Below are 17,776 nucleotides of genomic sequence, written 5' to 3' on the forward strand. Positions count from 1 at the left end.
ACTTTTGGTCTGCAGGAAAACTGATTTATGAGACATGATCCTATCAGTAGATATCTGCATAAAATTTGCTTTGGTACATAAGAGTACATAGCCTCATGATAAGCGCACAAATTAGACTTTCAATTTAGATCTGTTACATAAGCTGGTATGGTGCTAGAAATCCATCCCATATTAACTGGAAATGTTTCAGGGTCAAGAGGGGATGAATGCTCAAGAAGTGCAATCAGTTGCCAGCGTGCCTTTCTTAGCTCATCATACAGTGATTCAGTAATAGCAGTTTCATAAAGAAGTACAGTAGTATTTCTCCTAGTCCCTCTGTTGTTTTTTGGCTGTAGTATCTGGTTTCATATGGTGCTTCTCTTCATCTATATTTCTCGTGACTGATATTTAAATTTGGCTTCTTCCTTTCCTAGCAAATCATAACCTAACGTACAAGATACTAATACCTATCTGATTTAGTTAAGGTGATAGAGGAATAAGCTGTCGGGTTTGGGATCAAAAGGTCTATGTTCCCTCATTCTTGTTTGCCATTCTCCCACATTCTATTTTGAGTAGCTATCTAGCTATATATTTCTACTTTGCCTATCAACTAGATATTTTTAATCTGCAGAAGTATCTGGGCAAAGACTAGAGATAGTTACTCCCTAGCCATGCACTCAGATGCTATGAAGATGGGTGCAACTGAGAATCTAGATGGAGAGATAAAGAGTAGCTGATTATTTGTCCTTTTTCCTTCCATTAGTTTGCATCTTTTTGAATGCTTTAGGGAAGACATCTTTGGGCAAAGAAAGCCAGTGAAGCCAAGAAAGCCAGATAGGCCATGTTGAGGCTATTTTATAGGGGGATGGCCTGTGCAAAGAGGTGTGCTTTGCATTGTCATGTAAGGTCCTGAGGCAGCATGGGTCAATTCAGTAGGACTACTTGTTTCCTTAAAATTAGGCATGTGTTCAAGTACTTTGCTTAATCAAGGTCTAATGTATTTGAGGCAAGGACTCATCCCACTCTAGATTTCCAGCTCCTCAGATGTCACTTCTCTTGGGCAGAGACCCACATCTCTCTCCCTTCTAACCAGGGTTTTCCAGGCACAGATCTCTGCCTACACTTTGATATTCTTAGTGAGTCTGACTGCCTAAACAGGCAAGTTCTGCACTTTGCTTTCTCTTCAAAAGGCTATGAGCAATGTAATTGCCAATAGTTATGAGTTACCACACAGCTTGTTTTAAGCAAGCACATTTATTCTTCAGGTGAAAGCATTACAGAGAAAACATATTGAAACAATAAAGAATCTACAGTTTACCAGAGATCACAAAGGCTCTGGTAGGAGTCAGTCATTCAAACTCCATATAGGGTTTTTTTTGTGGTTACCAATTCATAACAGCCTTAGCTCAGAACAAGCACCTGCAGGAATAGATCAGTCTCCTTTATACAGCTTGGGGCCTTGATCTTGACCTCATGTGACAGGTAATCAGCAGACAAAAGCCCACTCCTCAGAGCATAGCTTAGAAAGGCTGGGTGTTTGCATAACCTGGGGTGGAGAATTTGCATGCATCACCTCTTAAATATTTTCCAGGAAATCGACTTCATCTGTATTGTCCCACATCTTGTCTGCCACATTGTTCAGTATAGTCCTTTGATCATCTAGGTCCACAATAATATATAACCTTTGCATTTAATACAATGGATGCCAAAGATACTTAAACTTAATTAAATAAGGTTTTCAAGGATATTGCAGGAAATTGCCATATCTGTCACAGGGAGTTACACCAGAGAATTTTGCCCTGTAGCTGTAGCATCCCTGTGGCATGTAGAGCACTAGGATTGGGGATTTCATAATCTAATAATTAATTTCTACCTCTTACTTCTATAGTATTATCAAAACTTTCCTCCTTTCTGTAGGTTGTGTCAGTTCCAGACAGATGAAGGCATATCCTCTCCCAAAACCTACCACATCTACAAAAGCTCAGCAGAAACCACCTAATTATCAAACCACATCAGTAGCTTTTGTGAAGACTGCTAATGCTTGTAAGTAAAAATGTATGCACATATTTGTTAAGCATGTTAACAGGCCATAAAGCTTTTATTAGGATATGCACAGGAATGATGTGTAAATTGTTTCATGTAATTTTTGTGTTCATGTGTATTCACTATGTTCCTTTTAATCACTTTTGACCTTCGTTCCCATTTACCTACCTTCCTTTTGCATTCTCCAGGTGCTTACTCTATCCAAGGAACTAAAGCTGAGTGATAATCAACAGATGCTGACCTGAAAATTAAAAAGAAACTGTAGCTCGAAGTGTCAATAAACTGTAACAATGCAGATTAGAGAATTTGAAAATAATTTAAATTAGGGATAATTTAAACAGTAGGGAAGAACAGCAAGATAAAAACAAATATTTTAAAAAAATTAACTCCCCAACTGTAATTTGTAAGATCATTACTTCCCCAGTTTCTTTTGTCTTATGTAATATGTGTATGTTCTCTGATCAGATCTAGTGTGAGGACTGATTCTGGAAGGTAACAAACACCTTTTGGAGAGGTACTGAGAGCCCTTGACTCTCATTGCAGTCCCTCTCTTGTGAAAATGCTGAGATCTTTAATAACCAGAAATAGTCAGGACCGTGGGTTTGTATCTCATCTGCAAGACATCAGTGCTATCATCACAATGCTTCTTTACAGTGTGTTTGGACATTGGGACAGTCCTGATTTAGAAGGGAAATGGCTTCTTGTAAATTGCCAGTACCACTTCCTGCAGCACCTTTGGCTTTCCTTGGAGACCTCCAGTAAATATCGTCAGGCCTGACTCTGCCATGGAAATTCTAACAACATCACAGCCTGATATAACATGGTTACATTACATCCTAAATTAACAAAATGATTTCGGAAATTCAAGGTAGAAATCAATGTCTTCCAGAGGATAAACAGATCACCTTCCTTTAAAAATAAGTGGTCACTCTTCAGAGACCCATTCCATGACAATGGCTTTAATAAACACCCTTTAAAATGTTAAAAATAAACAAGAGAATGAATTTACTGGCTGCATAAAGAGCATTTCTTTGGAGTATTAAAAGGCTTTTCTGAGCCTAACTTCTTGGACCTCAATTAAAGGCAAGTGAAATGTAAATAGGCCAGTCAAGAGATCCATAAAACTGAACAAGGGTATGTTACATGCAAGCAGAACAGAAATATCCTGGGGATATTTATGGCTCCACAGATTTATAACTGCAAAACTGAGAGTAAGGGAGTTTCCTGTGCTCATCCAAAGTAGCAGAGAAAATTGCATGTTTTGGTGAATGTTCTTTCTAGTGTGAACATTATTTAACAAACACAGCACTAATCTGTGCAGATGATTACAGTATAAGGAGTGCTTTTTGTGAAGTATTTTTATTTGATTTTTAGCCAGTTGAGGACATCTGAATAAATCAAATCTGTTTTGTCTACTCATAATGCGCTGGGGGTTGCTTCTTCCAGTTCCTGACCAGCCAAAGAAGAGTCTGCCTTCAAAAAATCTATCCGAAGTGGTACATTGAATGATGGAACAAGAGTTTGGGAATTTATTCAATGCTATGTGAATGCTCATTTAGTGTAGATGTGATCCATAAAGCTTTGTCTTGTAACTCACTGTTGAGCATCAGTGCCTAGTATTAAGGTGCTCCCTAGTAATCAGGATAGGCAGCTATTTATGTGTTGGTTGATTGCATAACTATTTACATAACTTGTGTCTAAAATAGAAATATAGCAGACATTTGCACTCTTAATAGTCTCTTGAAATGAATACTTGCAGCTATGGTTCATTTGAATCTCTATCTGATGATATGGTGTTCCACGTACAAAGACAATCAGTGTGTCAGCAGTGGCATTACAGTTTTGGCATTCAACCATTTTTGCTTTTCTAAAAGATGCTAATAATGTATTTAGAATAGTGTATGACATTGCATAGATTAAAAGGCTTTCTAGTGAGTGGCCTTTGTACTGACAAATGTTTGATTATTTTTTTAATGTATAGTGAGTATAAGGCAACTGGTCTGTTAGCAGCTGTAGTGACAGAAAAAATTAATATAATTCAATTAATAATTGTACCACTCACCAAGACAGAAAAAAGTTTGATTTGAATATTTGCCAAAAACACATTATTCCGTTGGAATGCCTGATATATTAGAGATGGAAAAGAGCTGTTAAAGCCACGAAATCTATCCTCCTACTATATGGGAATATCGTTATCTAGTTCTGTGTTTAGGTTAGTTTTAGAGATTAAGTACCAGCATTTGCTTCCTGCCTTCATCAGCCTCTTTTTTTTCACCTGTAAAATTGTCAGCATAGTTACGTTAAGGTTACATGGATGTCTAATGATCGAATTGCTCCTCAGACGTACATATGACAATGTTTGTGCCCAAATAATTACACACACACATAATTATGGCACAAAATTATGCGTGCAACTACTTGCCCCCATAATTTGCAGTCATAAAAAGGGAGGCCAGCTTTTGAAAATCTGGTGCTACTGGCAAGATACTGATACGTAGAACCACCAAATATATTTTTCTATATGTGGCTGCTGCGTTTGTTTGTTTGTTTTACATTAAAGGCAGGTGGGAAGAATCCTGCCCTAACAGGAGGTAAACTAAATACCTTACCAGGTCTTTTTCATCTCTAATTTCTGTCATTCTGATTATTTATAGTATGGCCAAATGGAAATATTGCTTCATCTTTTCCTCATATGTTGCTCTCTATTACCAAACAAACAGACTTTCATGTAGCTCTGGGATTCCAGAATAATTTCTCTTTCACCCAGGCACTGACTCCAAGCAACCTTGCAAAAGTACATTTCAAGGTTTTGAGGAAACAGTAAATTGGGTAAGTGTCTGCATCAGCTCCTTAGCTGTATATGAAACATGCTGGTGTTTCAGAATTTTGAAATCTATTTTTTATACTAACCACAAATCCGGTCTTTACAAATAAAGGATCTTGTCTGCCCAAAATATTCCACCTTCTGGATCAGGCCTTAATAACCCAGAGCCAAATTCATCAAAGCAGTAACTTCTTTATGTATTTATTTACCTTTTTTAGAAAAGTTTGTAGTACTTTATTTAATCTGGTCATTTGAATCTGTTTTCTAATGTGAACAAATTTCTATTAATGATGTATCTGCTGTAAGAACAGCAAAATGGTAATTTTATAACTATATTTTGAAAAAGAGAGAACTGGAGAGCTTTTATGAGACTTGTCTTAAAATTGAGTTGTTAGGTAATAAAAAGACACTCTATTCTGCAGACAAAAAGTCTTATTGGCATTCAGATGGAGAATTTTGTAGAAGAGATGGGGATTGAAGCCCATCTACGGCTACCTTGAATGACAACTCTGGTGAAGTTTTATAAAATAAAAGTAACATGGTGAAGTTTAGTACATTCCTAAGGGAAAAAATTGTTCTTCAGAAGCTCTGTCATCATGGAGGGTGTGGTACCAGAAAGCACTGTTGTTCAGGGGATTTGTGGGCGTATGGAGTCAAATCTCTGCCCACACAGGTCAATGCTGTGTAAATGTTATAAGATTTTTATACATTGAGTTTTCCTGTCTCCTGTACTTTTCCTGTGTAGAGGCCAATCTGGCCCTATGTCTGCAAACCATAGGAAGCACTTAAAAAAATGAGAGGTGGTTGGTCATTTTCTTCATGTGTCCTCAAAGTGGCGTAAGTGTGTTCCAGGCTGTGTTTCCAACTTGGTAGAGCTAAGCAGAACCAACAGATTCCAGATCTGGAATTATTGTTATCATTATTATTATTCAGAGGGTTGTATTGATAAACTGAGCCGGCTAATAAGGGTGTGGCTGATCAGAATGCTAGATCCCCATTCCTTCTGACCAGCAGGCTAAGCCCCAGATTTTGTGGCCAGCTAACCCAAAATCCAGGTGGGTAAAATTAAAAAATACATGGTTCTGATGCCTCAGATTGGAAATGGAAGAGGAGAAATAGACTGTCACCTTGCATTAAAGTCTCCTCTCACTTTGCTTGCCAGTGAAACAGAAGAAAATGTTCTTCTCTTTGGTACCTGAATCTGATTTGTTTATTTTACTGTTTGGCATGGACGGGAGTTAGCTGTCAGCAAGAAAATGCATTGTATTTGTTCGCTGTTCCTTGTAATAGCATGTTACTTTGATTTGTTTTTAGGATAGTAAACGTGAGAGTGACCTCTCACTGTGGCTGCTTCTTCCTGATGAACTGTGGCTATGCATCTTCTCATTGTTTTCCCATAAAGAGCTTTCTCAGGTTGCCCAAGTCTGCCACCATTTCCACCAGCTTGTGAGGGATGAGTCCTTTTGTAAGTACTTTAAAATACCTAGCTAGTAATGGTCAGTAAGCAGAAAGAAAGGAAGGTCCTCCAAGGTAACTAAGAATGCCAGTATAAAGGAAATCTCTAGTGTTATATCAAAAATATCCTAGGGTCCAGGATATAGGCAATAGCAGCAGGAACAGAGATTTCTGTGTTGAACTACACAGAGGAGTAAATCACTAAAATTGTTTATAAAAATGTTTAAAATAAAATAAAAATGATAATTACCAATCAGTTTGGAAGATGTCTGTTTCCTACAAAGTTGAATTGAAAGAATTGCCTTCAGCATTTGAAAATGTTAGCTGATGGTCATCATTTGGTATACATCATCATTTGGTATCAATGGTATACATTTACAAGTATAAAGAAAACTGTGAAGGCACTGGAAATTATGAAGCTTTGGAATTATAAATTAAGATCTATGATTGAAAAGAAAATAGTTGATTTAACAATGATTAAATCAAATGCTAAATTAAACAAATTGTTTAAAAAACTTGATAATTTAGAATAGAGTCAAATTGCTTTCTAATGGGGCTGCTGTCTCTCAAACCTACTGTACTTTGAATTACACTGAATCCTTGCTTTGAAGTGTCATCAAAAAGTGTCATCTCTTCCTGAAAGAGAACAGACTAATTCACTGAATATGTATACTGAAATTAGAGATGGATACTGACCCAAAACCCTGAATTGGAAGAACCCAAACAAGTTCTGAGCCGGATCTAAACTTTGTGGCCCAAACCCATTGCTAAAGAGAAACAGGTATAAGTGTTCCTAAGAACTGTGGTGCATATACTTTTTTTAAAAACGAAAGGAAGTAAGTGTCAAAGTTTAGGTTGCAAACTGTTTCCTTGCTAGCTCAGCATTTTCAAAGGCCATAACTAATTAAAATATTCACCTTAGGGACATACATTTTCCATGTTTTGATCTTTGTACAGAGGTGAATATTTTGGCAAGTTTGAGCAAAAAGACGTTTGACCTTTCAGTTATGAAAAGGAGAAAAGAAAATACGTTTCCTCTATGTGTTTGAAATAACTTGTATGTGTGTGAAATAACTCAAAACAGCTGAATCTTACACATTGAGTTTGGCATGTAACTAGCCCTTAATGTTTAGTATCTGTTCTGGTATATTAAAAAAAACTAGTACTAAAGTGACAAAATGGTGAACATTTGCATATTCTCCCTCATACAAATACCACAGAAATACCATTAAGTTTTAAGGTACAAAATGTTAATTCCTGGAAGCATTTCACATTCTTGTAGCATGATTTAAAGGTAAGATCCAACTCTCATTGTCTTTCCATAGACTTCAAGGAGAGCTGCATCAGCCCCTATCATGATGAGATGTTTAGTCCAATGATCTGCTACAAACCAGCCAGGACCTTACTAGTTGGTAGTGAGGTTGGAGGGGAAAAGAAGCAGGCTTAGTTTTCTGGATGGACATATTCAATCTTCTAGATGGAATAAGTTGTGCAGGGTTTGTGCTGAAGGAGCCTGGCGGAGGTAATATATCTATTTTTGCCAAGACTTTCCCTTTCTCTCTCTGCTGCTCAGCAATGGTAAGGAACAGATGCAGATGGGTTTCAGCTGTTTTCCAAACTAATGTAAATAGGAACTCTGGCCCTTGTTTGTAGAGATGTACTACTTTTCAAGCAATTTTCTTCTCTTTACTGATGTCTGCATGTATGGAGGCCAAAACAAAAATTATCCCATAATGTACATTGGGGAGAGGAGAAGGGAAAAGACCCCTTTTTCCAAGGCAAATATAGTACACATCTTTAAAAAAAGAAGGAGAATCCGGGGAACTACAGACAGGTCAGTTTCACCTCAGTCCCTTGAAAAATCATGGAGCAGGTCCTCAAGGAATCCATTCTGAAGCACTTGGAGGAGAGGAAGGTGATCAGGAACAGTTAACATGGATTCACCAAGGGCAAGTCATGCCTGACCAACCTGATTGACTTCTATGATGAGATACTGGCTCTGTGGATATGGGGAAAGTGGTGGATGTGGTATATCTTGACTTTAGCAAAGCTTTTGGTACGGTCTCCCACAGAATTCTTGCCAGCAAGTTAAAGAAGTATGGATTGGATGAATGGACTATAAGGTGGATAGAAAGCTGGCTAGATTGTCGGGCTCAACGGGTAGTGATCAACGGCTTGATATCTAGTTGGCAGTCGGTATCAAGTGGAGTGTCCCAAGGGTCCGTCCTGGTGCCGGTTTTCTTCAACATCTTCATTAATGATCTGGATGATGGGATGGATTGTACCCTGTGCAAGTTTGCGGATGACACTAAGCTGGGGGGAGAGGTAGATACACTGGAGGGTAGGGATAGGGTCCAGAGTGACCTAGATAAATTGGAGGATTTGGCCAAAAGAAATCTGATGAGGTTCAACAAGGACAAGTGCAGAGTCCTGCACTTAGGACGAAAGAATCCCATGCACTGCTACAGGCTGGGGACCGACGGGCTAAGTGGCAGTTCTTCAGAAAAGGACCTGGGGATTACAGTGGACGAGAAGCTGGATATGAGTTAACAGTGTGCCCTTGTTGCCAAGAAGGCCAACGGCATATTGGGCTGTATTAGTAGGAGCACTGCCAGCAGATCGAGGGAAGTGATTATTCCCCTTTATTCGATGCTGGTGAGGCCATATCTGGAGTATTGCGTCCAGTTTTGGGGCCCCCACTACAGAAATGATGTGGACAAATTGGAGAGAGTCCAGCAGAGGGCAGTGGAAATGATTAGGGGGCTGGGGCACATGACTTACGAGGAGAGGCTGAGGGAACTGGGCTTAATTATTCTGCAGAAGAGAAGAGTGAGGGGGGATTTGATAGCAGCCTTCAACTACCTGAAGGGGGGTTCCAAAGAGGATGGAGCTAGGCTGTTCTCAGTGGTCGTAGATGACAGAACAAGGAGCAATGGTGTCAAGTTGCAGAGGGGGAGGTCTAGATTGGATATTAGGAAAAACTATTTCACTAGGAGGGTGGTAAAGCACTGGAATGGGTTACCTAGGGAGGTGATAGAATCTCCATCCATAGCGGGTTTTAAGGTCTAGCTTGACAAAACTGTGGCTGGGATGATTTTGTTGGGGTTGGTCCTGCTTTGAGCAGAGGGTTCGACTAGATGACTTCCTGAGGTCTCTTCCAACCCTTATCTTCTATGATTCTATACCCTTACTTGCAATTTGTAGTAAAAGTGTAATGATTTCATTTGTGATGTGTAATTGTGGCCCTACCTGTTTGCACCAGTTATCCCTTTTATTTCAGTAGTTTGTGTGCAGAGTAAACCATATATCACACACAAAAGAGACTTTTGACATGCTCTGCTTTGATTTTGGACATTTAAATTCAGCCTTGGCCTGTCAGATGTTCTTAACCACTGTGAAAAAGACAATATCATTCCATAATTCCATTTGGAATTTCTCCAAGCAGAGGGGTAACTATAATGTTACAAGACAAGCTGCTCAATAAAAACACTGGGGGAAATTTTTCAGTTTCACAAAATATTGTAGGTCAAGTCAATGATAACTTGTGATGGAAACTTTGTATGATACTTTTTGTCGCTGTTTTAAAATATATTACTGTTGTATTTTAAAAAACGTTTTTAAAATGTTTTGAAAAGTTATAACAAAAAAGAAAAAAAAAGGCAAAGATTTTCCAAAACCATATTATTATGCCTGATGTCAGCATCTTTGTAATTTATTTTAATTCTCTGACTTAAAAATGACATGTTTTTAATTTTGGGATTATAATTGCCTTTTATTTGTGCTTTGTCCATGTCTGGGTTATAAATTACCCTGCTTGGAATTTTTCAATAGGGTAAGTGCTCAAGAAGTGTTTCTGTAAAGGAAAATTCTGTCATGCTTATCTTTGATAACTTAGTTCCTGCAAGGTGCCCTCTCTATTTCTAAGTTCACCTTGATATGCTGTCCATGTACTTGCTCCAGATACCATCATTATTCCTACATTCAGTGATCCAAGCAAATTGTGGTTGAGTTTATGCTCACACAACAGTGTGAACAAAAATTGATAAAATTGCATCTATTGTTTCAAAAGAACAGACAGCCTGAGCAAAATGTCATTAATAACGGATATTTGTATCCAAGTGGCCTTACTGATTCTGATTACCTGATCACACTGAAAACAAGAAGATACTGGTAGTTAAGTACCAATATATTTTGTAAGATTATACTGTCTCTGGGCTAATTGCTACGGCCCTTACTCCATAAATGGTATGGCCGAATGAGTGCAGTACCTTTAAAGCCTGTTGAGCTGCACCCGTTTCCTCAGTGTAGAATTTGACCCTGTATGATTGCAGAGTGAAATGAGCTTTTTGTGACTTTAGGGAAGTTCCTTTGGTTGGGATCTATGAAGGTCCCAGTTTTAACTCCATTGTGAGCCACAAAACTCTCACTGAACCCTGTAGGAGCCTAAATGCACTTGGCACCTAAGTTTTTAGAATTCAGTTTTCCCTAGGAGCGTAAGTTCCTGCCTCTAGGGATTCGCAGTGCTGCCTCCCTCTATGCAGCTGGATTACTATCTGCTGCCTAAGTGCCATAAACCAGGGAAAGACAGGTAGTTGGCCACCAAAGTCACATGCCCTGGGGGCTTGATCTGGTAGGCTGCCTCTGAGCATGCCTACTGGATTGGGTCTCATTTCAAACTCTAGGAGGAGTAGCAGTATTATGTCCCTTTCAAAATCGAGAAGGTGATAGTGGTATGCACCTTAAAACGTTTAGCTCTGTGGTTAGTGCGCTCACCTTCAATGTGGGAGACCCAGGTTCAGTTTCGCTCTCTGCCAGAGGGGGAGAAATGATTTGACCTGGGGTCTCCTATCTCTCAAGAGAGTGCTTTAACTACTGGGCTATGGCATGTTCTGATATGGGGCTCCCTCAGTCTTTCCTGCTGAAGCTGTTGACCTGTGGATAAATAATGAATGAGTGGTTAAAACAGGGGGTCTGGACAGGGTCTTTAACCTCCCAGGTGAGGTATAACCACTGGGCTAAAAGTAATCAGGTGGGTAGCACCACCACCTTCTCCAACCATTTTGTGTGGTGGAGTGCCTAATTCAGTCCCAAAAAAACACCTTAAGCACTTGAGCGGCCTGACTCCAAATGGGTTCCCATTTGTGGATCATTAAGAAGAGCTAGGTGCCTCCCTGCAGCCCAGACTTAGGGGCCTATCTCTGAAAGAGAGGCAGGGCTTAGTGCGCACACCCATCTCCTCAGCACCTCCCTTTGGGTACAGGCTCCCCGCCTAATGCACTGGCTTTTGTGGATTGCATTCTTAGATGCCTATATCTCCCTGTTCATTGTACAGGGAGCCTAGGCACCTAACTTGGCTTTGTGGATCACAGTGTTGTTCTTGTGATTTTTTTGGTTGCCTAAAAGTTAAGCACCATGAAGCTCAGCATTGCAATGCCTAAATCCTTTTGTGGATCCCATCCATCATGTTTTTGTTTTTCCATCTGAGTAAAGGGGATAATATGTAGGTGTCACTTCCAAAGGTGTTTTGTGTATTAATTAGTTAATCTTTGTAAAGAAGTGCTCCACAGAAATATGATTACTTTTCATTCACTGCTGACTAGGGCCTAATTTGAACCAGTGACCTGGATAGCCATGGAAAATTCTGTATCCTGTTATCAGTAGTAGTAGTTCATATCTGGATTTTTATATCCTTTAAACAAAGGAATCCCAGTCACACTCAGAATTTCCTTCAGGTAAAATAACTGATCCAGCATACTTTTATCCAAAAGCTAACCATAAAGATAGATACATAGTTAAAACAACAACAACAAAAAGCACTGAATGAACTAAATGCCAGACATTTAACAAAGAAAGAGACTTCTAAAAAAAGAACAAACTCAAGGCTGTGACTGGGGAGGCAAACAAAGCTGTAGGTCACCTGCTGTAGACGCCTGTTTCTCGGCTTATGTCACATTCCCACGGTGAACTCCAAGGCAAATACTTACACCTTGAACAAACAAAGGTGGGCCATTAGACGTAGTTGAGTGTTGCGTTTCAGTGATGCTGAACAAATGTTCTAGGAACTAAGTGTATTGTTCTTTTAAAGAAGCAACAGCTGTCATGAATGGTCTTTGCAACTTGATGGAGAAGCTGTGATGTTTATAACTGTTGTGTAGCCATAGGGGCTTGCATTTCCAGATGAAGCCATCAGTACTATCTGTAAAATCTTTGAATTGTATTGTAGGATTTCATGTATGAGGTAACTAAACTAACCAACTAGCCATGAATCAGCTTAGTTTCTACTCAGGGTTTTTCTTCGTGTGTTTGTTTTATCTTATCTCTGCTGTGCATATGGTGTATAGCATCAGGAACTAAACTCTAGAAAGGAAAGTTGGAAAACCTATTAGGAAGATTTTTCAACTCCACATGGCAAACACAAGTTCAGCTCTCATCCCCTAATGCCCCTACTCTACTTACACTACATTGATGACATCTTCATCATCTGGACCCATGGAAAAGAAGCCCTTGAGGAATTCCACCATGATTTCAACAATTTGCATCCCACCATCAACCTCAGCCTGGACCAGTCCATACAAGAGATCCACTTCCTGGACACTACGGTGCTAATGAGCGATGGTCACATAAACACCACCCTATACCGGAAACCTACTGTTCTGGGCCAAGGTGTTCGGAGCACCGCAGGCCGGCAGAGGTACTCTGAGAAAACGAGACCCACACGCAGCTAAGCAGCGAGTTATTGGCTTTATTGAAGGTTAGTGACACACCCGCAACGGGGACTCCAAGCGTTGCTGTCACGGAGGCGGAGAACACAGCACACCGGATCTTTGCCTGGGACGGAGTCCAACGAAGGGGTAAACAGCAAGCCCTAATAAGCAGTACACAGAAACAGCTCATGAATATATAATTAGGTACTTCCCTAAAGGGGCTTTCTGCTACCTGGCAACGGACCATGCAAGGCAGACAAAGTCGTCCTAAAACCAGTTTAAGTTGGTTCTCCATGTTCTACAGTAACCGGGCGGCCTCAAGAAAGCGGAAGTTCCCTAGCTAGGCCGTAACAAAGTCTTCCGCAGTCCCTTACACCTACTGACCTCTATTCCTACCTACATGCCTCCAGCTTTCATCCAGACCACACCACACGATCCACTGTCTACAGCCAAGCTCTACGATACAACCGCATTTGCTTCAACCCCTCAGACAGAGACAAACACCTACAAGATCTATATCAAGCGTTCTTACAACTACAATACCCACCTGGTGAAGTGAAGAAACAGATTGACAGAGCCAGAAGAGTACCCAGAAGTCACCTACTACAGGACAGGCCCAACAAAGAAAATAACAGAACGCCACTAGCCGTCACCTTCAGCCCCCAACTAAAACCTCTCCAACGCATCATCAAGGATCTACAACCTATCCTGAAGGACGACCCATCACTCTCACAGATTTTGGGAGACAGGCGAGTCCTTGCTTACAGACAGCCCCCCAACCTGAAGCAAATACTCACCAGCAACCACACACCACACAACAGAACCACTAACCCAGGAACCTATCCTTGCAAAAAAGCCCATTGCCAACTGTGTCCACATATCTATTCAGGGGACATCATCAAAGGGCCTAATCACATCAGCCACACTATCAGAGGCTCATTCACCTGCACATCTACCAATGTGATATATGCCATCATGTGCCAGCAATGCCCCTCTGCCATGTACATTGGTCAAACTGGACAGTCTGTACGTAAAAGAATAAATGGACACAAATCAGACGTCAAGAATTATAACATTCAAAAACCAGTTGGAGAACACTTCAATCTCTTTGGTCACTCCATTACAGACCTAAAAGTTGCAATTCTTCAACAAAAAAACTTCAGAAACAGACTCCAGCGAGAGACTGCTGAATTGGAATTAATTTGCAAACTGGATACAATTAATTTAGGCTTGAACAGAGACTGGGAGTGGATGGGTCATTACACAAAGTAAAACTATTTCCCCATGTTTATTCCCCCCCTCCACCCTACACTGTTCCTCAGAAGTTCTTGTCAACTGCTGGAAATGGCCCACCTTGATTATCACTACAAAAGGTTCCCACCCCACACACTCTCCTGCTGGTAATAGCTCACTTTAAGTGATCACTCTCTTGTTATAGAGTGTATGGTAACACCCATTGTTTCATGTTCTCTATGTATATAAATCTCCCCACTGTATTTTCCACTGAATGCATCCGATGAAGTGAGCTGTAACTCATGAAAGCTTTTGCTCAAATAAATTGGTTAGTCTCTAAGGTGCCACAAGTACTCCTTTTCTTTTTACAAGTGAGAAAGTGTTTTAGAGGATGTATAGTATATTTCCATACGCCCATGTATTTCAGCTATACTCTAGCATATGGTTTTACAAATATTAAAGCAGTGTAGGCCTTTATCAGTCTGTTTTGGGGACTTTAGCAAGAGGAATTAGGTTGTTTTTCCGAGGCAGAAGCATTTTCTTTTTGAGGCCTAGTCTACACTAGTCTTAACTATATGGGTTTAGAAAATGATATCATATCATGGTAGAACCCCCTACTGTAGATGCAATTATACCTGCATAAAGATGCTTATTTCCATACATTTACAGAAATAAACTGTATGGCTATAAACACCTTTACACTGGTGTAACTGCATTCACACAAGGGGATTGTACCACTTTATCGGTTTCTAAACCAACACAGTTATAGCAGAACAAAAACTGTACATAGACCAGCCCTAAGAGAATTGTTTGTAAGTGTTCACAAGTGCCAAGTTGATATTGATAGAACAGTTTTACAGTAACATGGGAGGTGGCCTTCTTCAGTCCCCCATCCCAATCGGGGGTGGAGGGAAGGGCATACTGTGGATCAGAGGAGTAGTACCCTTATAGCACAGTGCTATGGAGATTCTGAGCTGCTCCACAGCCTATAGGTAAGGCTGCTATACGTTAGTGCGGCCAAAGGGATTGCTTGCTTTTACTAACAAACGTCTTGTATTTAAGGACTTATTCAGTATAGAAATAAGAAAAGCCTAATATAAGGAGTTTTTCATCCAATATCCTAAAAAGAATAGTTATACCTTCTAATCAGGCTCATCAGAAGTAATGAAGTCATTTAGTGCTAAGCGCAAACAACTATGTGTAGCTTTCTATGGACTTCACAATTCATGGGCTGACTCAGTCTCCCTTTGGCAGCAAGAGTGGGAAGCATCCCTCCAGCCAATTTTTCTTCCCAACCCTACAGCTTAGGTCCCTGCAAGTTGTAAATTCTGCCCTGCTCTTAGCTTCAGTTCTCAGTGCCATCTTCATATTTTTATCTGTAATAGTCGTCTTGGATATCACTCTGTGGAGTATTTGTTCTGCCAATATGGTGTGTAGTTTGGATTATGTTTGTGTGTACACAGGTCAGTTTTGGTGTATTTAAGCAACTTTACTGAGGGATAGGATGCTGCTTGGAGTGCCTGAATTTGATAAATTGTTGACTGAATATTTAAAATAGCAGATTCATTTAGTGTGCTTGTATCTTTTCCCTTGGATTCTTTTTAGAACTAGTTGAAAAATGACTGGATACAAAGCTTTGAAAACTTTGTTTATTTTTTTTATAAAGAGCTTCACATGAGCTCTTAGGGTATTTCTACCCTGCAGTTAAAAACCTGCGGCTGGCCCTGCGGCCCTGTGAGTTTGGAGGGTCCAAGAGTTTGGGCTGCAGCTTGAGCCTGAAAGTCTACCTCACAATTAAACAGCCTCTTAGCCTGAGCCCCACGAGCCAGCTAGCACAGGCTAACCGCAGGTGTCTAATTGCAATGTGCACATACTGAGGCTGGATGGGTCACTACAAAAAGTAATCTTCCCTCTGTTGATACTCACCCCTTCTTGTCAACTGTTGAGAATAGGCCACTTCCACCTTAATTGAATTGGCCTCATTAGCACTGACCCCCCCACTTGGTAAGGCAACTCCCATCTTTTCATGTGCTGTAATATATATACTGCTTACTGTATTTTTCCATGCGTCTGATGAAGTGGATTTTAGCCCATGAAAGCTTATGCCCAAATAAATTTGTTAGTCTCTAGGGTGCCACAAGGACTCCTCGTTGTTTATACTGAGGGTAACATTTCATGAGGAATAAATCTTTATCTGTGAGTTAGAAATGTCTGAAAATAAAGAGTTAAGTAATAATAATACTTACACATCCTCTGATTACATTAAAACAGTTGCATATTTCCTTGACGTAGCGGACTGGTAAGTGAATCTTTCAGTTAGCATTGATGTATCATGATTTGCATTTGCTCAGGATTAATATTATCTTTCACGATGAACATTTCATTTGTATAATATTTGTATCCCCTTTACTTGTGTTGGAGCGCTCAGGGCCAAATGTGCTGAGCTCCACCAGCTTCCAAGGAAAGCAATTGGTGCTGAGAGAGATCAGACCCTATATTCACAAGTATGACTCAGATAGAGAGGCTAGAGAAGCTACTGTATATGTCAAAGGGCATTTATATTAGTGCAGTTTTGAATGAGGTACATCATGTATCGCAAGGCATGAAAGGGAGTAAATCAATCTAACGATCCTATGAAGGCTCTTCTGATACTTAACATAGGATCCCATTTGGACTTTCCTTTCTTGTTTTAACAACCACTGTTTAATTTTAAGAAGGTGAAAGATTTTGGTTCAGTGTTGTGTTGCTGTCATCTCAGTCAGACTCTATAGATTAGGGGAGTTTGATAGTTAAATGATGGCTTTTGGCACACAGAGAAAGATTCTGAGCTATTTCACTGAAAGCAACTTGGCATTCCTAGTCTGAAATGGAAGGTTCTTGACCCTTTGTGAACTAACTCTTGAAGTGTATGTTCTAAATTGTTTGTTGGGGTTGTGATTGTTATTTCTACAGCACCAGAGATGGGCATCATACTTTATAGACAAGTGGGGGGTAATGGGGAAGACCCTGCTAGGATATCTTTTCAGTCTAATTGGAATCATATATTAAGCAAAGGGTTTTCAGGGAATGAATGTGGACAGCTGAATTTATGCACATCAGTAGTTCAGTTAGAATTATCATAAGTTACTTCAACATTCAAGCATACATTAAAATATATTATGTCAAATCTGGAGGTCTCTGCATTTGATCTGTTTAGGCAATTGAGTTATGTCAGAGTTTGGGTTGAGTACAAACTAAATAAGGACTCCAGGATTTGGCCCTAAATATATTCCTATCAAGCTTAGAAACTTTCTGTATTCTTGCACTGCTGTTGCTGTGGTCACAAAATTGTTTAAGTGCATAGTAGAAGCTCTACATTTTGTAAACAGTCAGTTCCTCCTACCTGCATCATTAACTAATGACACAGTTGAGGATTTGTGACATCGCAAGTGTTTCTAATGTGATGTCACAAACACTGAGTTATAACTACTAAAAGAAAAAGGCTAACTGTTAAGGACAGCTATTTACATCTCTATTTCTGTGTAATCAATAACGATGG

The 17,776-nt window shown here is 39.8% G+C and overlaps 1 protein-coding gene across 1 annotated transcript in view; it reads left to right on the top strand.

Moving 5' to 3' along the window:
* The window catches only part of LOC125636586 (uncharacterized), a 114,362-nt gene that overhangs the window by 23,799 nt on the left and 72,787 nt on the right, over positions 1-17,776 (top strand). Inside the window, exons 5-7 of the mRNA XM_048849946.2 lie at positions 1,897-2,022; positions 4,790-4,851; positions 6,161-6,311. Coding sequence (XP_048705903.2) covers positions 1,897-2,022; positions 4,790-4,851; positions 6,161-6,311 — 339 coding nt within the window. The remainder of the gene's footprint in view (positions 1-1,896; positions 2,023-4,789; positions 4,852-6,160; positions 6,312-17,776) is intronic.

This window comes from Caretta caretta, chromosome 5 (assembly GCF_965140235.1).
Source record: "Caretta caretta isolate rCarCar2 chromosome 5, rCarCar1.hap1, whole genome shotgun sequence".
NCBI classification, from domain to species: domain Eukaryota; kingdom Metazoa; phylum Chordata; order Testudines; family Cheloniidae; genus Caretta; species Caretta caretta.